This window comes from Diaphorina citri, unplaced genomic scaffold, assembly GCF_000475195.1.
Source record: "Diaphorina citri unplaced genomic scaffold, Diaci psyllid genome assembly version 1.1 scaffold478, whole genome shotgun sequence".
NCBI lineage: Eukaryota > Metazoa > Arthropoda > Insecta > Hemiptera > Psyllidae > Diaphorina > Diaphorina citri.
Window position 1 is genome coordinate 22,103 of NW_007377913.1, and position 21,134 is coordinate 43,236.

The window sequence follows — 21,134 nt, forward strand, 5'->3', positions numbered from 1 at the left end:
TGAGAACGCTCCCGGTTCTGTCCTGAGGGACAATCATGTGTGACACTTCATAAATCATAACCTGCAGCATTTATGCCTTTTGGCATCCGTCATGAGTCATACATTAGTTTGAGAGTTTGAGGGGTCAGCCTACCTACAAATACATAATGGGAAAAGCGATTATAAAGATTTGAACAAAGTTTGATAGAGGGTTAACTTTATAGCTGCTAAGGTATTTAGTGACGGGAGTTTGACTCTCATTTTGGCGACAATCTACCCGTTTACTTACATAAACCTCAGCCTGAATGGGGTCGGGAAAAGCCAGCAGCATCCGATTGCCCAGATGGTCACCCATCCAGATATTAGTCTCGTTGGTGATAGTAAGATTAGAAAAGGTAGAAAGGACCAAGGCGAGGGAAGAAAAACGGAAATCTTGGTGATCCGAAGAGGCCCCAAGTCATCAAGCACCATGCACATTTTACTAACTTAATTAAACTTACTGCAAGACGATCTCTAGTAAGTTGGGCAAACAAAGAACTAATTAAGAGCTACTGGAGCGAAGATAGATGAGAGAAGTGATGGAAGATATAAAGAATGATAGATCGATACGTGAGAAATATGTGTTCGATAACACGTTAGTAATGTTGGTATAGAAATCTGTAGAGCTTCCAGATTACCAACGTTGTTCGTTTAATAATTTAATAGCAATGTTAATCCTAAAATACGAGTAGTTTCCGGAAGTTTCTCTAGAATACCTGGAATTGAAGCAATTTTGGGATGCAATCCTGCGAAAACAATATTGACTAGTTATTGCATAATGAATTAATGATGTAAGTAGAAAAGCGATTTGATAGATCTTCACGATTTGCCTTGTAGTTCGTTTATGAGACGGATATAATCGGCAAATCGGATCGCTAAGTGCAGTCTATTTTCACAACTGGTTTCTAATTCAAATGTATATGAGCTAATATCGCTACGATTTTATCGATCTAGCGAGTTCCAAGTCTTGAAATCTCTCCGGGAAAGACATGGGTGCTAAATTGCCGATTTGCCTTATTTGGCGTTTAATCTGTTTTAAGTGGCATACGTGTGTGACATTGGTTGGAAGTGGCAGGTTGGTGAGATGGCAGATAGGAGTATGATGACTATCTACTGAGAGTACCTCATGATCAGTGCAGGAATATAGGTACCTATACTGGTATACATATGGTTACCTGCAGAAGGCTTTGATAAAGTTATGTTGTACATTATTGGAAATACTCATAAATTTAAGTACGTTCCATGATGGACACATGAGTTTTACTTGAATGTAAATAACTTTCGCCTATTTAGAGAGCGAAAAAGGTAAGGTGGTATAAAGCATATCCTCATAGGCCAAAGAAAGGAAGAAACTGATTTTCTTTGCCTCTGATCCTTGAAACTACACCACTGCGTTTGATCTCACATCATAATCATAATCAAGTTATGCAGAATAGATTTCTGTTTACCGAGGGATTATCAGATGAATGAACCAGATAGAAGATGATGACTATCTACTGAGAGTACCTCATGATCAGTGCAGGAATATAGGTATACATATGGTTACCTGCAGAAGGCTTTGATAAAGTTATGTTGTACATTATTGGAAATACTCATAAATAATTTAAGTACGTTCCATGATGGACACATGAGTTTTACTTGAATGTAAATAACTTTCGGCTATTTAGAGAGCGAAAAAGGTAAGGTGGCATAAAGCATATCCTCACAGGCCAAAGAAAGGAAGAAACTGTTTTTCTTTGCCTCTGATCCTTGAAACTACACCACTGTGTTTGATCTCACATCATAATCATAATCAAGTTATGCAGAATAGATTTCTGTTTACCGAGGGATTATCAGATGAATGAACCAGATATAGAAACATACTCACAACAAGCGTTTATAGTTTAGTAAAATTATTGTAAACATATACTCGTAAACCAATAGCAATCATATTAGCCAGGTCTTCTCAGCTGTGTATAAAACGAAGGTATTTATGAAAACCCACGCGGATTAAATTATTGTGTACTGAATCCGATGCGAGGTGCAGACTTTAGAGTCTTGATGACTTGGGGCCTCTTCGGATCAACAAGATTTCCGTTTTTCTTCCCTCGTCTTGGTCCTTTCTACCTTTTCTAATCTTACTATCACCAACGAAACTAATATCTGGATGGGTGACCATCTGGGCAATCGGATGCTGCTGGCTTTTCCCGACCCCATTCAGGCTGAGGTTTATGTAAGTAAACGGGTAGATTGTCGCCAAAATGAGAGTCAAACTCCCGTCACTAAATACCTTAGCAGCTATAAAGTTAACCCTCTATCAAACTTTGTTCAAATCTTTATAATCGCTTTTCCCATTATGTATTTGTAGGTAGGCTGATCCCTCAAACTCTCAAACTAATGTATGACTCATGACGGATGCCAAAAGGCACAAATGCTGCAGGTTATGATTTATGAAGTGTCACACATGATTGTCCCTCAGGACAGAACCGGGAGCGTTCTCACGTGTTCTCAACTTGCTTTCAAACACGTCTTGATTGCGAACACATATCGGTTCTCATTGAACCGAGACCGTAAGATATCCTGGTGATTTGTGATCTATCCGAACAGGTATTCGACATATCTCACTTGATCTGGCTAATATTTTAATACGTAGGTTGGTGTAATTCGTTATCCAGAAGTCAGGTACGCTATGGCCGGTGCCGTGCCGATACATCAATCATGGCATATCCAGAAAGTTTCAAACCACTCTGTCTTTTCTGAGAACTTCAAGTGTAAATCTTAATCATGACAAGGCTCAGCTTTTACCAATCTAGCCCAACCAATAAAATTGAGCAAAAAAAACTTGGCAAATTCATAAAAACAAAGAAACAAAAGCACTACTTCTCGCGACCAGAGGATAACATATCACTGCCTCAACCAGAAACACTTAACAATACCACATACGAGACCCACTACCTTCAGAGGGGATAGAGTATACATACAGTACCTAACACAATAACATGATCACCCTGTAGGTATAAGAATGGTATCATAATCACAGCAGAAGACAAAGGGTCTACTTATGAGCCAAATTCAAGTCATGTGGCCAGCTTAAGCATTTAGTAGGTACCCTGCTCCTGGTATTAGTTACCTACTTACCTTAGTCGGCTTAGTACTAAAGGTTCAAGAATACCTATAGTCAACAAATATTGACTGATTTCCGTTATTTGGTAGTTTTTTTCCTTCGAGAATTGCTTCCTCTTGGAATATTAGGTCAAGATTTCCTTCCAAAGTTCTCTGGACAAAGCAGAGGGTTTTTTTCGACCGCATTATCCACTTCTCATAGCAAATTTTAATTTAAACAACACACAACACTCTCTTTCGAGGATCTGCAATAGAAAGTAAAAGCACATAATCCCACCGGCCGGCGGCCGCCAAAAAGGAATATTTAAAAAAAGTTCATCTGGGATTTACACTTGAAATTTATGGTTCTGCCCGAAAATATTTTGTCTCGATAAATTTGTCAGAGTGCTAGGTAGGTACATACTACATACCATGTCATACATTGTATTGGAGAAGGTATGATCTTCTTTAAACTTTAGGACCTATAAATCTCTGGGCATTACCATCGGATATAACTAACAGAGTTATAAATTAATAGCGACTATGGACTATGAATCCTACTGGGCTGCCTCTGCTGATGGTTTCCTAAGAGCCATTGTAGAATTTGTAGGTTTTGAAGGTGTTAGGCAGATTTGTCGTCACCTTACATAATACGAGTATTTACCTTCAGGATATACTTATCAATTTTAAGACTTCGAATGCCTGGTAATATGGAAGACTCAGGTTCGAATCCCAACGAAGGCATGGAAAAACACGCCATTAATAATTTTGATATTGATTTCAAAAAGAAATAGTCGAGCTATTGGTAGATACCTCTATCAGAAACACAAGATGATCTCCGAAGAGTCCTTCAATGAAATTTATAGACTCTGAATATTTTAATATAGGTAACAATTAGGTCTGAATCTGCAGATCTCTTGTCTTGGTCTTCTTTAAACTTTAGGACCTATAAATCTCTGGGCATTACTATCGGATATAACTAACAGAGTTATAAATTAATAGCAACCATGGACTATGAATCCTACTGGGTTGTCTGCTGATGGTTTCCTAAGAGCCATTGTAGAATTTGTAGGTTTTGAAGGTGTTGGGCAGATTTGTCGTCATCTTACATAATACGAGTATTTACTTTCAGGATATATAGGTACTTATCAATTTTAAGATTTCGAATGCCTGATAATATGGAAGACTCAGGTTCGAATCCCAACGAAGGCATGGAAAAACACGCCATTAATAATTTTGATATTGATTTCAAAAAGAAATAGTACCTAATAGTAATCACGTATCACACAACACATTCCCTCTCTTTCTTACTTCCTACAATAGAAAGATACTTTAGTGGAACACTACCAAAAAAGAGGTTAAAACCTCCAAGCTTTAAAAAAAAAAGATGATCTAAAAAACAGCACAGAATCTACACCAATATAACTGGGATGAGTAGATACACAGATATATACGTAGATAGATATACTGGTATCCGATGCTAGTAGGTACATCTAGCGTGAGAAAGTACAATGGTCACGATGATACCGCAATGGACCAAAAAATAAAGATATATGATGATGAAGAAAGAGAGAGAGAGAGAGAGAGAGAGAGCGAGCAACAATGTGGTACTTAAACGGTTTATTAGGTAATTAGAGGAAAGATAGTTAAGTACAAAGCTAGAGTATCATTAATATTGCAAGACCCGTTGCCTCTACCTAGAACCAGAGAGAACCAGCGACTCTGACGAGTGAAGAAGGAACTGAAAGAGACGGGGGAAACTTTGGTAGTTTTGGCACATCCACTAAATTAATAGATAAATCTTCTTCTGACTCAAATACTCATCCTGTATTGGGCTTCGATAGTTTTGGCACATCCACTAAAATTAATATGTAGACAAATCCTCTCTTTTAACTCATCTTGAATTCAAGAATTTGGTAGTTTCGGCACATCCACTAAAAATAATATCTAGTTGAGCCTTCTCTTCTTCTCTCATCATCCTCTACGAGTATTAAGCAGTTTGGTAATTTTGACACATCCACCATCCACTAGTATAGGTATTAGGTGTACCAGAAAGATTAGGTTCATTAAGTCCTCCTATAATATTGCGAAAGGGGAATTTGGTAGTTTTGATGCATCATCTAAAGATGGTCTCTTCTTCTCTGGATGAAATAATCCCGCTCAGAGTGAAAGGTCTGGTTGGTACCTAGTTTTAAAATTTATGTGAACTGCCCAATTTTACGAAAATTTCTAAAATTCAAATTTTCGAAATTCGCGCGCAGGTTCCACAAAATTTTTCACATTCCAAAGAGGTTTCGGTAACAAAATCTAGCACATTGCATATCCAAAAAGAAAGCAGGCGTGTAACCAAACGATGTTGAACGAACACTACGAACAGTAGCAGGACCAAAATCTAAGTGTAAACTTTGATCTGATTGACAAAAAAGATTAAAACCGACCAATATTTTACTTACATTCTTGATCAAAATTTTAAAATTAAAGTTTGAACTTTGATTGTGCCAGCTCATAGCTTGGCATGGAGGCCTCGCCAATTCAAGTCAGTTTCAACTGGCACAGCACAAGGCTTTGACTCGTTTGGAACTGATAATTCGGTATGCACTTATGCAGATAGCATTCAGTATTGTAGATGTACCTACCTATCGATATTTTTAAAAAAGGTTGGTAATAAATACCCAATTGGGTAACAATATCTACCCAGTACATATTGGGCATATTTTGTATTATTGCCCAATATGTATGTACATTGTAAAAACAATGTAGATAAGTAACTATTTAAGGTCCCATATGGATAGTGGTTCGACGTATTTGGTTGGAATAGCATTGTTGAAACAGGACGGTTGTCTCAGCTCCATCATGTCTGAGTGAGCAACTGCGAAGAGTACAAAATCTTATTCGTTTTTTTTTTAGCTGTGAAAATTGGGTCAACTTAACATTAATGAATTTCATTTTGTGAAAGATAAGAATTAGAGAAAGGTTCGAGCTATTTCTTTTCTTCCGCTGATGTCGGTGTTGTGAGACGTATAAATATTTCTCAGTTGTATTAATCCAAATTCATCTTCCAAAATGAGAATCTACAAGGATATTATTACAGGTAATTTTAAAATTTGAACTCTTTTCTTTCGAATGACACAAAAATCATCCCCGTATGTTTAGTCAAAGTTGACATTTTCTAGTTCAAAAATTTTGTGTCCTAACATTCCAGACGTTACGGGTTATCGGGGTTATTCACCCCTAATACCTACGTAAGTAAAGGTATGTTAGCATTTAGCATAGCTCTTTGATCCATTTCAACGGTGTTTCATTCCATTAAATTGTCTTTAATTAAAGTTTAATTCTAAATTGCCAACGGTCAGCTAGCATTTCATTGTAAATCTATAATTCTAAACACTTGGGAATCAGTTCAGAACTCTTTCCTCTAGTTTGTCTTGTCATTCTACTAGGCTAGGGCATCAAGCCAAACTCCATATTAAGATGCATCTTCTCAACATTTGTGACTCATCCCAACAATTACTTGCAAGTTTTGTACCTACCTGCGAAACTTTCCTAATATTATGCGAATTCAATAATTCCACAATATCACTAGAAAATGGATGCTTCCAATAAACTCTGGGCTTTATTCAAATGATGATACAAATTTTACCAAACAGTTATCCCTGTCAGACATGGTAACAATTCAGTGGTGAAAAAAACTAATGTATCTGATGAACTTAGGTTAAGTTTGGAAGCATTGATTGCTACCATAAGAAATTTAAGTACCTACCTACTTACTTTGTTGCTGTAGAGACTTTAAATTTGGTCATTCACTCCCTATGTCAAACTTGTATGTTTTCTAATGATGATTCAACAATGCATTACAGTTATCCCTGTCAGACATGGTAACAGTTCTATGGTGTTACCTAAACTATCTGAAAGAAAACTTCACTTGTGACATTCCTTTATTCTTCAATCTAAGAGCTATTGACATTTCTTCATGCTAAAAGGGCTACAGCCCAATAGCAAAATTCCCCTTGATGTACTTAATGACTTATGTGGAAATGTTCTAATGATGATACAACATATTATTACAGTTATCCCTGTCAGACATGGTAACAATTCCATGGTGTAAGAAAATTATCTGATAGAACATTTTTATATTTTTTAGTGAGATAGTTGTGTTGTATACCTAAGTTAAATGGGGTAGGTTGTAGATAGGTAATTTCAGCATGCACTAATCTCCTAGATATGCTCTTACTCTTTGCATATTCAGGTAGCAAAGCCATGCTACAGCAATTAGAACACTTTACCAAGGGAACATTTTTCCATCAATAAAATGATTTCTTTTGGATGTGTTCATACATTTCATTGTGTATTTACAGGGGTAAGTATTTGAAACTTTTTATGTACCTACCTAGGTATTAATAGTTCATAGACCTTGGTTAGAGTTTCTTTTATGTACCTACCTATCCAGGAAAAAGTGAATAAAACTCATGTAAATTGTTTTGTAGGTCAGTATTTTTCATCCAAGATGGTCTTTTGTTTTGTTTTAGGAGACGAGATGTTCTCAGACTCTTACAAGATGAAACTTGTGGACGAGGTCATCTATGAAGTGTACGGTAAGGTAAGATTCGTGTTTTGATTGTGTAGTCCTTGTAGTTCATGTGGTATTGGGTATGTACCTCATGTGATCTATTGTTTGTGATCACGGAGACATTTTGGTAATAAAGGTACTTTGTTTTAGATAACTTCTCTTTTTTTTATCAGGCTTTGGCAGCATAAAATAAGATGAATGTATTTTGTAAAATTGTTTATATATAAAAAAAAATCTGTTGTGAACATCACAAAACTTTCTATTACATAAGTATTTGAAATAAAAAAAAAATGAAAATTTTTTGAAGTCTTGAGCCTGAGCCGCTTGCAGTGGCCAATTTTTGGTCAAAATTTCCTGTCTTAAAATACTCCCCATGTAATAAGGGATCGTGTCCAAAAATTGAACTTTTTTTTTAAGTCCAAAAATCGGTCGGAAATTTCACATCTTAAAGTACTCCTGTGTAATAAGGAATCATACAAAGTATGAAAAAAATTGATTTTCTTTTTAAGTTTGAAGCAACATTGACTTTTATTGATATCTGGATGAGTGACTGTCTGATTTTTACCAAATTGTTAGTCACATCCTTGGACCCTATTGGGATAGCATACCAAATTTTATCTCTCTACGACAAACTGTTCTTGTGATATTTTGTTCACAACTTTCTACTTTTTCCCATTTAAACCTGTAGTACGTACTTATAGACCATGGGCTAAAAACCACTTTTTTGACATCAGGGGATTGCAAAACAGATATTTCCAACCATTTCCCAATTGAAAATTTGGACTGATTGCAATAGTTTCATTACTAGTATAGGTAGCTTGCTATACTGTAGTAATATAAAGTAAAAAAAAAAAAAAATGTTAATACTTAACTGGTACTTTGTCCCCTCTCTTTGGGTAAGTATTTGAAACTTTTCACGTAGGTACCTACCTAGGTATTAATAGTTCATAGACCTTTTGGTTAGAGTTTATTTTATGTATCCAGGAAAAAGTGATTAAAACTCATGTAAATTGTTTTTGTTTTGTAGGTCAGTACCTATTTTTCATCCAAGATGGTCTTTTGTTTTGTTTTAGGAGATGAGATGTTCTCAGACTCTTACAAGATGAAACTTGTGGACGAGGTCATCTATGAAGTGTACGGTAAGGTAAGATTCGTGTTTTGATTGTGTAGTCCTTGTAGTTCATGTGGTATTGGGTATGTACCTCATGTGATCTATTGTTTGTGATCACGGAGACATTTTGGTAATAAAGGTACTTTGTTTTAGATAACTTCTCTTTTTTTTATCAGGCTTTGGCAGCATAAAATAAGATGAATGTATTTTGTAAAATTGTTTATATATAAAAAAAAATCTGTTGTGAACATCACAAAACTTTCTATTACATAAGTATTTGAAATAAAAAAAAAATGAAAATTTTTTGAAGTCTTGAGCCTGAGCCGCTTGCAGTGGCCAATTTTTGGTCAAAATTTCCTGTCTTAAAATACTCCCCATGTAATAAGGGATCGTGTCCAAAAATTGAACTTTTTTTTTAAGTCCAAAAATCGGTCGGAAATTTCACATCTTAAAGTACTCCTGTGTAATAAGGAATCATACAAAGTATGAAAAAAATTGATTTTCTTTTTAAGTTTGAAGCAACATTGACTTTTATTGATATCTGGATGAGTGACTGTCTGATTTTTACCAAATTGTTAGTCACATCCTTGGACCCTATTGGGATAGCATACCAAATTTTATCTCTCTACGACAAACTGTTCTTGTGATATTTTGTTCACAACTTTCTACTTTTTCCCATTTAAACCTGTAGTACGTACTTATAGACCATGGGCTAAAAACCACTTTTTTGACATCAGGGGATTGCAAAACAGATATTTCCAACCATTTCCCAATTGAAAATTTGGACTGATTGCAATAGTTTCATTACTAGTATAGGTAGCTTGCTATACTGTAGTAATATAAAGTAAAAAAAAAAAAAAATGTTAATACTTAACTGGTACTTTGTCCCCTCTCTTTTCCCTCCCATGTTGTATCTCCTCTTTTCTTCTCTAACTTTTGCAAGATTTTATATTGCACTAAAATGAGGATAGTGTTTATTTTATTCACAGCTTTCTATTCTCATACATTATTTTCATGTTGATTGGTATTTTGATATATTTTTGCCATTAATATATCAATAATAATTGATAAGTATACTCTTACCTATTATGTAGGTACACATGTATTTCTAGATTTGAAATAATTTCATACGGGAGTGATGCACTGATGCTTGTCTGTATGTTCATGTGGCATACACATGATATTTGTTATGCCACATGACGTTATTTATTTGAAAATAAACATCTACTCTGCTCATGCTCTTCCACATGTAAATTTATAAAAGTACCTACATAGGTACATGCTTCCTGATAGCTATTTATTACTTTCTATTTTTCTTACCCAAATAAAACCTCTAATCAACACAAGTACACCTATTGTTTCTGATGATTCTTTCTTGTACCCAAGTTTTCCTTTATCCACTACCTAATATGTATGTGTGTTTGCCTGTCCATTGTCATCTGGGATTTTCTTTTGTGTCTGTTTTTTGTGTGGTTACAGGTGGTAGGTACTTTTGCTCTCTTGAGCACTGAAGTGGGTATTGTTTAATGCTGCACTCACCTCATTGCAGTTATTACCTTTTTGGAAAGTTCAACGGCGCCAAACTGTTGCTCCTAGCCTGGAGGGGAGTGCGGGGTAACACATCAAGTTCACTGTCATGGAGAAATATATGAGAAAATCGACCTGTTTTAGGGAACGAGCGAAATTTCGAAGTGATACATGAAAGTTCAAACTGAGTCTTGAAGGAATCTATTGATCTTCAGAAGTCAAAATAGGTTATTTTAGTTAAATGAAGTTAGTAATACATGTTCAATTATTATTATTTATTTTTTTTTCCCAGACCGTGGTACGTAAAGTGGGTGATGTGAACATCGATGGATTCAACCCTTCTGCTGAGGAGGCTGATGAAGGTACAGATGAAGCTGTGGAGAGTGGAGTAGATATTGTCCTCAACCATAGACTCTGTGAGACCTTTGCCTTCGGTGACAAGAAAGGCTACACTGCCTACCTCAAAGACTACATGAAGAAGTAAGTCAGAAAAAAAAAAAAAACAAATTTAATTAGGAAAAATCAAAGTAAAACATTAAGTAGCTGTGTTCTTGTGTAATGTGATCCCTGTTTGTAATGTGCCCTAATTGGATCAAGAGACACCTAGTGACACGAAAGCCCAACTTTTTCAGAACTTTTTTTTTAACATCTCTAGCTGCAAGCAGTAGGTCGTTTGCACCGACTCCTCAGGTGGACTAGATCACTGTGATTGAAGATTAACAAAGTCAAATCTGCTGTAATGCTTCTAATATTTTCTAATGATGATACAACATTTTATAACAGTTATCCCTGTCAGACATGGTAACAATTCCATGGTGTAAAAACTTATCTGAAAGAAAACATGGAAGCAATTAAATGAAGTCCAATGGCACCTATTCTGGTGATTTACAACTAATTCTTACTTGAAATCATTATAGTCATTACCTAGTATTTTATTGATGAAATCATTGACACCTTAGATTTTACTCATATTGAGAGTTTTAAGTCACATCTCTAAAATTGAATAATTATTGATTTTCTAATAAATAAAATTAAGCATACACTAATAGCCTGGATGTGCTTTTGTTAGCTTGCATATTCAGGTAGCAAAGCTATGCTATAGTATTGTGAACACTTTACCAAGGAGACATTTTCTTTCCAATGTAATGGCTCTTTTGGATGTGTTCCTACAAATTTAGTCCATTTGTAATATGTAACGGAAACGTGAGAGATTTACCTCTCAGAATCAATGTTGGAAAATGTTCTCAAATAGCATTTTATTACCAGTATTCAGATTCCATTGATGCTTGTATGCAATTTGTACCTTATATTGTTATTGTTCATATTGTTAGGAAGGTGGCCAAATGATCAATTCCTTTGTATTAGTAAACACCAACACCAGCGTTCGTTTGTTTGCAGACTTGTTGCCAAACTAGAAGAGAAAGCTCCCGACCAAATTGAAACCTTCAAAACCAACATGAACAAAGTCATGAAGGAGCTGTTGGGAAGGTTTAAGGACCTCCAGTTCTTCACTGGTAAGTTCACTAGGCTGCTGTCTTTCAAGTCGACTTGAGCTTTGGTCCCATTCACAGTTAATTTCAAAGAATATCAAGCTGAACACATGGTAGATTTACTAATACATAGCAGTGTCAGAAGACATAGTGTTATCCCCATGAATGGTAACTTGCCTATCTATTGTAGATGTTGTAGTGGTTACGAGTGTATGGGTTCAATCCTTGGAATTTCAACAATTTTAAAAATCATCATTTACTGGACTAGACTAGTGGTTACATTGCACTTGAAGGTTTAAAACGACTAATAAAAGGGAAGGAATTATAATAGTGGTTAGGTACCTAATTGATTTATATTTTTATTTTCCGTTCAGTACCTAGTTGAGCTAATCGAGCTAATAGGTACGGCTTGGGTTCTAGGCCGCGCTAAGGATCTAGGATTCTAGGCCAGGGGTTTCCAACTAGCGGCCCGCCATTTTTGTGGCCCGCGAAGCTTTTTTGGATTTGTACAAACTTACCAATGTAGTTATCATTGAATCATGGAAACTGTCCCCGGTCCCCCTATGGTGTTCAGCTACAATTAGGAGAATACTTTTTGAAAAATTTCGCCTGCGGCGCTCAAAATTCGATCGGACTGCTTTTGTGAAAATTTGGGGGGGGGGCGGTGCTCCCCTATGTACATATATGGCCCGCAAAGTACCTCCCAATGTAGCATGTGGCCCGCATACACATGGAAGTTGGAAACCCCTGATCTATAGGCTGAGGGTTCAGAATCGGCAAGGCATTGCAAAGGATGTGGTTATGATGCGATTACGGGTCACGGTCGGTAGTACATATTAAAATGAGATATGTATGGGTGACGGTTAATAAGTCCCCTTCCCGAAGGTAGGTAACGTCAAAACACTTCAGGGGACCCAGCAACCTCCGTGGCCAAGTGTGCACCACACTGTGCTCGCTGGAGTTCCTGGGTTCGATTCCCGAAGGGGGCGGAATTTTTTCGGCTTGGAGCGTTCATTTTGGAGCGCATTAAGCTTTGGGAGGGAAATATGACGGCATTAAGGTAAAATAAATAAATAAAATTGATTTTTTTTTTTTTTTTGAAAAATTATTGGGCTTATTTTGTGTTTCAGTCAATTAAGTAATGGACATTGAGCACCTATTAGGTTACCCTAAACCCAAGCCTCCCATGCATTACTTGAATTTCGACTATTCAAAATGGGGATAGAACATAGAACCCTCTCGCATGGCCCAATACTATTCATAGTCTAACCCCTCCACCTCATGTGTTAACAATCTGAACCTATGCTATTCCTTCTAATTTCATAAACTCCACCCCTATTTCAAAATAGGTTTATTGAAACGAAATACCTAGGTTCCAAGTTTTCAGTTTCATTTGGTTTGTGAGCTTAGTTATTTCCAAATGTTTCACCATAGCTCTCCAATGCACTTTGGTCCGATTTTTATGAAATTTGGCAAAATGTTCAGCACATGAAGGGACTTTGCTTATAAGCTGTGTCCACACATAGTTGACGCCGTTGATCGACGAGATGAACTCATGTTGTCGAAGCAGTGTACGGTTTCAGTCGAAATTGATCGACGGCGTCGAGTTAAGTCGAGTATATTGGCTACAAAAACTTTAGGAGTGTCCCCTAGCCCTAGCCAGACCTAACACAGATGATTCAATTGCTGGAGGCTTATGAATCTAATAACTCATTCCTTGTATTTTGTTCACCACACCACTACAGCTACCCTGTCAATGAACTGACGCTCGATGTGTCTCAGTAGTTCAAAGGTCACCCGTTCGAGTCTCGGATGCATCCCAGACACGATGTGTCAGTCGAAATGTGCACTGGCGACATTCCGCCTGTGTTGTTCACCCTAAGGGAGGTCAGCTGATGAACTTGAGCTATTTTCTTGTGTAACATCAATACTGAGTCAATTCGAGAATACGATTTTACCAAGAAATCCTAGGTTTACCCGATCTCTGGTCTTATTCCGTAACAGGTATTAACACCAAATAATCTATTTTCCATTCTGCGTATAATGAAGTTATCGGAAATTTCAAATTCCAGGCTTTGGCATTGGATTCACGAAACGATTATTCATGATCTAATTGAAGACCAAGGTGATTGCCCACAGCATCTTGATTCTCGATCATTTTTACTCAGAAACTTACCATCAGTCATCATTTCAAAGGAAAGTAAAAGTCTACACCGCGGTCCGTTCAAAATACTAGCTCAGCCTTTTAGATGGAATTTTCAGAGGGTCGAAATAATTGGAATTATTTTGGGAACGCTTTTTGATAATCCCAACTTTTTTAAGTCTGAAATAAGTAAGTACTAATATGATATGGTACATACCTACCTATGAATGTACATTCGTTTTGAAGGTAAGATACCTTAACTGACCTAACTTTAATAAATTTAATATTCTTCTAGCATTTTACATTAAAGCTGATCTAAAGGATATGAGTAAATAGGTATTTCCTTTTCCAAACGTCCATTACGTCCGTCCTATAAATGATTACTTACTCAACTCTAAGGACCTATTACCTACTTCTTATTTATGGTACAAGTACCTTATATGTACTTAAAAGCATTTATACCGGAGATAGGAAGGTATAGTAAATTATTTTATATTTTATGAATATTAAAATTTATTGTCTCAACTACAATGTTTGGATTAAAGTTATGCTCAAGATTAAGCATTGAGCTTGAAAATAATATCAGGAGATCAGATAGGTTTTACCTATCTACTCAGGGAGCTAAATCTAACTTGAAACTGAAGGTAGGTATATCTACCTTGTACCCTCCTATACATGAATTATCTCATAATAATTATGGTCTAAAGCAGCGTCTGCACTTCTTTATTTGCCGATGATTTCCAGTCGACAATTGATGTCGATCGACTTTCTTCACACAGCAAAAATTGACAACAGTAGGTGCGACATTTTCTTCTCGGCGCTAGAAATTTTAGAAGTGCCAGGTTCGGATTAAGTCTTTTGTGGAAGTGGAATTATGGACCTCTTACGACCGGTAAATTTGGTGAACACTGACTCCCAATGGTAGATTCAAGAGTGAAAGAGTGCACAATTATTTCCAACATAAATCAGGGTGCGACATCTTTGGCCAAATCTAATCCGAGAACATTGTGTCACTCTTGGCCCTGGCCCCACAGAATAGCCCGTATCAATGGAATGATTTATCGGGCCATGATTGTCACGGGGCAGGGTTAACCATTGAAAAGATGGACCAGAACAAACTCGGGTGATGGGGCAGAAGACTTGATGTAATATAATATGCGAATTAAATGTGGCAAATTGCATGTTTCTTTTTTTTTCGCCAATTCCAGTTCAAAGGTCACCCGTTCGAGTCTCGGATGCATCCCAGACACGATGTGTCAGTCGAAATGTGCACTGGCGACATTGTCGACATTCCGCCTGTGTTGTTCACCCTAAGGGAGGTCAGCTGATGAACTTGAGCTATTTTCTTGTGTAACATCAATACTGAGTCAATTCAGTTTGTGTACCTATCTTGAGTGTCAAAATATAGGTATGTAATTTATTTAGATTTTCGTTTGTTGACATAACATTGCGTCTATAGAGAAGTTCGTCGCACAACAACATTGACACAATGTATAAACTACCAACAAGTGACAAACGCCAAGAGCCCTAATAAGTGGCGCGGAGCGGTAACACCCGTACCTACCTATATCACAGCAATACTAAGTGCCTCCTTTGCAATCAATTTCAATAATCTTTTTACACTGGTAATGCCGCCACTGGTCGCTACTCGATTAAAGTAGTCACTCAATTGTCCTCACGACGCTGAGTGCACCCCGAACTCCAAGCACGGAGCCGAAAAAAACTTCGAAACCGCCGGGAATCGAACCCGGGACCTTCGGCGTGCAAGCCTAGTATGATACCCACTTGGCCACGCAGTCTGCTGAAATGAAAGCATGTATCACTTCGAAATTTCGCTCGTTCCCTAAAACAGGTCGATTTTCTCATATATTTCTCCATGACAGTGAACTTGATGTGTTACCCCGCACTCCCCTGGTAATAAATACCCAATTGGGTAACAATATCTACCCAGTACATATTGGGCATATTTTGTATTATTGCCCAATATGTACATTGTAAAAACAATGTAGATAAGTAACTACCTATTTATGGTCCCATATGGATAGTGGTTTGACGTATTTGGTTGGAATAGCATTGTTGAAACAGGACGGTTATCTCAGCTCCATCATGTCTGAGTGAGCAACTGCGAAGAGTACAAAATCTTATTCGTTTTTTTTAGCTGTGAAAATTGGGTCAACTTAACATTAATGAATTTCATTTTGTGAAAGATAAGAATTAGAGAAAGGTTCGAGCTATTCGTTTTGTTGTCGTTCGGTGCCCCGTAATGTATGACTTGAAACTCTTCGATACCCTATGAAGGAATTTAGGAGGACACGTCTATTCAAAGGGGACTTCTGAATTCTGAACCGTTACGTATTAGCAAAAATAAAACTGACAAAACAGTACGACTTGAAAAAAGAAAGCGGGGGAATGTGTAGTTGTAACAACAGAGGTTCTATCGTACTGAATCTGAAAACTAAGAAGAAAAAATTGGGCTAGGAGCCAGCCATTCAGAGAACGAACCTTATTTGTTTAGGCGGGAATCAAACCTACGACGTAGGTTACAAGGCAGGCGAGCCACCTTCCATCTCGATCAATAACCTTACTCAATTGTCGACAGTTTGAGTCCGTTTGGAAACATAGCGAGGAATTTCGGAAACCGTCATGTTTTGGTGTGTCGTTCGGTGCCCCGTAATGTATGACTTGAGACTCTTCGATACCCTATGAAGGAATATAGGAGTCTATTCAAAGGGGACTTCTGAATTCTGAACCGTTACGTATTAGCAAAAATAAAACTGACAAAACAGTACGACTTGAAAAGAGAAAGCGGGGGAATGTGGAGTTGTAACAACAGAGGTTCTATCGTACTGAAACTGAAAACTAAGAAGAAAAAATTGGGCTAGGAGAAAGCCAGCCATTCAGAGAACGAACCTTATTTGTTTAGGCGGGAATCAAACCTACGACGTAGGTTACAAGGCAGGCGAGCCACCTTCCATACTAACCGGGATAAAATTTCGACTCTGCCGGAAATCAAACCCGGATCCTCCGTCGCGAAAAACCGCCGACAACTAACAACTCTTTAATCAGAGAGTTCACAACTACACATGGTAGAAATAGGACACTACTCTCAGAAGAGGTTCCCGTTTTCATTATCAGATGTTCATGTCGTAGGTAAACATTGGTGGAATTTAGTCAGGAATGCGATCAAAATGTTGGCAGACTAGACTGAAGTCTGGAGAGATGCATCAACCTATGTCAAGTTCACTGTACTACCTAAATTTGATGTGATTATTTACCTACCTCAAGTGGCGTAGCTTAACAAAGCTGCCTTGGTGAGAGGTCTCAGCGCCTCGCCTTTCGGAAAAAAGCTACCTGCAGTACCTGCCCCTCAAATTCACTTCATTATCCAGAGTGGGGCCGGGAAAAGTTAGCTTCACGCAATTTGCAATTTTGCACAACTTTAGTGTCAGATTGAATTATCAGCGATTCGACTAGATTTTAGATACTTATATCGCGCCTTATTATTTTTTGACTAGACAATGTGCCCATCTTTCTCTCTTCATCACTAATCCGAGTATCCACATCATAAAGTATGCTGGTCCGCTGCCCCAGTGTTATAACTACAGACACACTTCAGGAATCTAAGCTTTGTGAATTTTACCACATAATTTTTCTCCTCACAAAGGTGAGGCCGTTCCGTATTCCAAAAGTAGAATCAACTTCGTCTCTGCCGGGGATCGAACCCGGGACCTCGCTGTGCAAGTCTAGTGTGATACCGACATGGCCTAGGCGGCTGCTATCTACTACTTATACCACAAACAGAACTACAACGAAAATAAAAACAACTTACAAAGTTCCGATTTTTTTTTTTTCTTTTTTGGTGTTTATATTTACTTAAAAATAAAATAAAAAGTTCATCATCCGCGTTTCATCTTCATCAAATGCAAGGATCTTGCTTCGTCACTTGCATTGGAGAGAGCAAACAATACTGATGATAAAGGTCTTGCCGGCTGGGGGTGTTGTGAGACATAGTCCGTAGCTTCATCATGCGATCTCTTCGAAGGCTGGAGACGACAATCAATACACACAGATGGTTCTGAAATCACGAAATAACACAATAAAATAAAGACGTTGGACAATAAATATGAAGACATTGAACTTTTTTCCCCTCAAAAAAAAAAAAAAAAAAAAAAAAAAAACCCCCCGGGGGCCCCAGGGGTTTTTTTTCCCCCCAAAAAAAAAAAAAAAAAAAAAAAAAATCGCCCTGGGCGGAATTGAACCCGCGACCTAGCGCTTACAAGCCAGACTTCTAAGCTAACTAGGCTGGCAACTAATCCCTAGACACTCTCCATCACTAAGAAAAACTCCATAGCCCAACAGAGATTGAGTCTTTAGGTCTTCCTTCTTACCAGAGAGTATCCCAGTTTGCAAAACAAGGCAGATTCCTGTTTTAGAGGCTCTTTCTGAGGCTATTTTACATTGTACACTGAGTGTCCATTCAGATATCAAAGTGAATTCACCACGGGATTTGTTACCACGTCTGACAGGGATAACTGTTTCATTCTGAATATCATCACTATAGAACATGTCAGTGTAGAATGTATTACCTTTATCATTAATCATCATCATACATGTCGAAAACTCGTGTATTGCAAAGAGAAATAAATGTCCCAGACCTTGTGCAAATTTCAATGTCCAAAAACTCTCACTAATTCATATCATAAATGAAGTGTCTCATCTCAATTACTAGTATGGTATCTAAACTATTGTCACATGTAATCATTGTACCTACACTTCTATTCCTGCTGCGATAGAGTCAACATCTATCTTGGTCTGAGGATGATGTCCTGAGTGACATTGAAAGCTCACCAATTTGAAATCCTTTTTAATCGTAATTGTACCTCGGATTTGGAAAACTCACCATATTCGGGTAGTAAGTAGAACAGCAGAGAACACGTTGAGTTATGGATGAGTACATTAAAAACAAATTATAATAATAGTAGGGGAAGGGCCAATGTACAGGTGGTAGGGAAGAGAGAAAGCCAGGCACGGCCTAGAACTTCTCCTCCTCTAGTCCATGCTTGAAGAACATGAGAACAGGCACGGAGGCGCCTTCGATTTCTCTGTATTCGAGGAGGGCTACCATACCATCACAGTCCATTGATTCACCTGAGGAAAACACCGTTACATTTGCATTAGTATAAAGGAAAACAGCAAGAATGTACCATCAGAGGTTTTTAAACCTTCAAGTGCAATGTAACCACTAGTCTAGTCCAGTAAATGATGATTTTTAAAATTGTTGAAATTCCAAGGATTGAACCCATACACTCGTAGTACGTCTCACAACACCGACATCAGCGGAAGAAAAGAAAGTAAGTTGTTGATCAACAACATTTTTCAACCGATGCATCTTTTCTCTTTGGAATGTTTGAAAGATATTGAAGGCGTTTTATGAATAAAGATACAAAATGCAATGCACTAATTTGAAGGCGTTTTTTAAGAAATATGAAGGTCTCATCGCGCATCGCCCCGAAAGCGAGGAGAGAAAATTGACTAAAGCCAGCCATTCCGAGAACGAATCTTATCCGTTTGGAGAAAAATCCGCCCCAGGCGGTAATCGAATACACGACTTAGCACTTACAAGACAGATGGCCTCCATGCCAAGCTATGAGCTGGCACAATCAAAGTTCAAACTTTAATTTTAAAATTTTGATCAAGAATGTAAGTAAAATATTGGTCGGTTTTAATCACACTCGTAACCACTACAACATTTACATTAGATAGGCAAGTTACCATTCATGGGGATAACACTATGTCTTCTGACACTGCTATGTATTAGTAAATCTACCATGTGTTCAGCTTGATGGGTTTAACTGTCTTGATTTTGGTCCTGCTACTGTTCGTTCACCATCGTTTGGTTACGCCTGCTTTCTTTTTGGATATGCAATGTGCTAGATTTTGTTACCGAAACCTCTTTGGAATGTGAAAAAATTTGTGGAACCTGCGCGCGAATTTCGGAAATTTGAATTTTTGAAATTTTCGTAAAATTGGGAAACGGAAACGGAAAGTACGGAAACAGGATTTGGGAACAAGTCAACAAGATAAGGATTAAGGATTTACAATAACGTAGAACCCGAGTTTCCCAAGTCAGTGGAAGTCCTGTGGAAGAATAAGCACTGTAAAATGGATTACAGTTAAAATCAAGTGCCTTCTCAGAAAAAAAAGGAATAGTCAACCAAGAATACATAGATCTGATGGTGAGTTCTGAGTTCATCTCGTTATCAGTTATCAGCAGGTTCTATCAACTCATCAGCTTAGCTTAGAGATATGCATTTGGTACATCTTAAATCTCTTTTGTTCCTATTTAAATTTTAATGGCCAAGACCGGATCCAGAACCACAATCAGAATTCAAATTTTGTTTTAACTCTTGGAATAAGCAATCTCATTGCCTGAAAACTTTTAGTTCAATGTAATTTCAACAAAAAGGAATGTTAACTTGTCTTGGAAAAGGGGACTGTCTTATCTCAACATAGGTGGAATTGGTGTGTCCACACAATGTTTGTTTGACACTATGTACATTGTACATATGTGACTCTTGACAAGATGACAAGTAGGTACTGTAAGTAGTATTTATTTTTTGCCACAAGCCCTTTTATGCTTGAATTCATACACTCACTTTTTTACTAGTGTGAACACTGCATAAAGTGGACAAATTTTACTGTCACTTGGCTAGGTAAGCCATTTTAAATGATACTTACTTACATGATAAATGAAAATATGGAGGTAAGTAAGTACTTAGACTGTTACTGACTACAACTACCAACTACCTACCATGTTCTTCATGTATCCTTCAATAGTTTTACCTATTATTTTGAAGAAAGTAATAAAAGTAATAAAATAAAAGAAGAAAAAAATATTATTTAATGAGCTACATAGGTACAAGGCAATTCTAATTCATAATGAAATGACAAATAAATAAAATAATATGCATTACTAAATTTGTACAACACCTATGTAACACCACCTGTAACCACACAAAAAACAGACACAAAAGAAAATCCCAGATGACAATGGACAGGCAAACACACATACGTATTAGGTAGTGGATAAAGGAAAACTTGGGTACAAGAAAGAATCATCAGAAACAATAGGTGCTGGTGTACTTGTGTTGATTAGAGGTTTTATTTGGGTAAGAAAAATAGAAAGTAATAAATAGC

The 21,134-nt window shown here is 37.2% G+C and overlaps 1 protein-coding gene, 1 long non-coding RNA gene and 4 other non-coding genes across 9 annotated transcripts; 5 read left to right on the forward strand and 1 right to left on the reverse strand.

Moving 5' to 3' along the window:
• The first annotated feature begins 6,072 nt into the window (after window positions 1-6,072).
• LOC103509255 (translationally-controlled tumor protein homolog) lies at window positions 6,073-11,871 on the forward strand. Of its 4 annotated transcripts, none has more exons than XM_026823642.1 (4): window positions 6,073-6,190; window positions 8,740-8,805; window positions 10,597-10,784; window positions 11,703-11,871. In XM_026823642.1, the coding sequence occupies exons 2-4, from the start codon at window positions 8,794-8,796 to the stop codon at window positions 11,854-11,856; spliced, it is 354 nt and encodes a 117-aa protein (XP_026679443.1). In that variant the 5' UTR covers window positions 6,073-6,190; window positions 8,740-8,793; the 3' UTR covers window positions 11,857-11,871. The 4 variants fall into 4 exon arrangements, with proteins under 4 accessions (XP_026679443.1, XP_026679442.1, XP_008472073.1 ...); XM_026823641.1 differs by lacking the exon at window positions 8,740-8,805 and adding an exon at window positions 7,626-7,691 and having other exon boundaries at window positions 6,075-6,190; XM_008473851.2 differs by lacking the exon at window positions 8,740-8,805 and adding an exon at window positions 7,626-7,696 and having other exon boundaries at window positions 6,078-6,190.
• Window positions 6,713-6,808, forward strand: LOC113467453. Its single transcript, XR_003391524.1, has one exon. It is a non-coding gene; the product is annotated as a small nucleolar RNA R38 (small nucleolar RNA).
• LOC113467454 lies at window positions 6,925-7,015 on the forward strand. The gene has a single exon (XR_003391525.1). It is a non-coding gene; the product is annotated as a small nucleolar RNA R38 (small nucleolar RNA).
• Window positions 7,135-7,224, forward strand: LOC113467451. The gene has a single exon (XR_003391522.1). It is a non-coding gene; the product is annotated as a small nucleolar RNA R38 (small nucleolar RNA).
• LOC113467452 lies at window positions 11,056-11,144 on the forward strand. Its single transcript, XR_003391523.1, has one exon. It is a non-coding gene; the product is annotated as a small nucleolar RNA R38 (small nucleolar RNA).
• Window positions 11,872-17,770: 5,899 nt separating the features above from the next.
• Window positions 17,771-19,107, reverse strand: LOC103509254. The gene is made up of 2 exons (XR_541362.3): window positions 18,838-19,107; window positions 17,771-18,012 (listed from the first exon to the last, which is right to left on the reverse strand). It is a non-coding gene; the product is annotated as an uncharacterized LOC103509254 (long non-coding RNA).
• Between the last annotated feature and the right edge of the window lie 2,027 nt (window positions 19,108-21,134).

Coding starts and splice junctions, on each gene's coding strand:
- LOC103509255 (XM_008473851.2), top strand. CDS start 6,163: ATGAGAATCTACAAGGATATTATTACAG. Junction 6,191..7,625: donor CTACAAGGATATTATTACAG/GTAATTTTAAAA, acceptor GTTTTGTTTTAG/GAGACGAGATGTTCTCAGAC. Junction 10,785..11,702: donor CTCAAAGACTACATGAAGAA/GTAAGTCAGAAA, acceptor GTTTGTTTGCAG/ACTTGTTGCCAAACTAGAAG.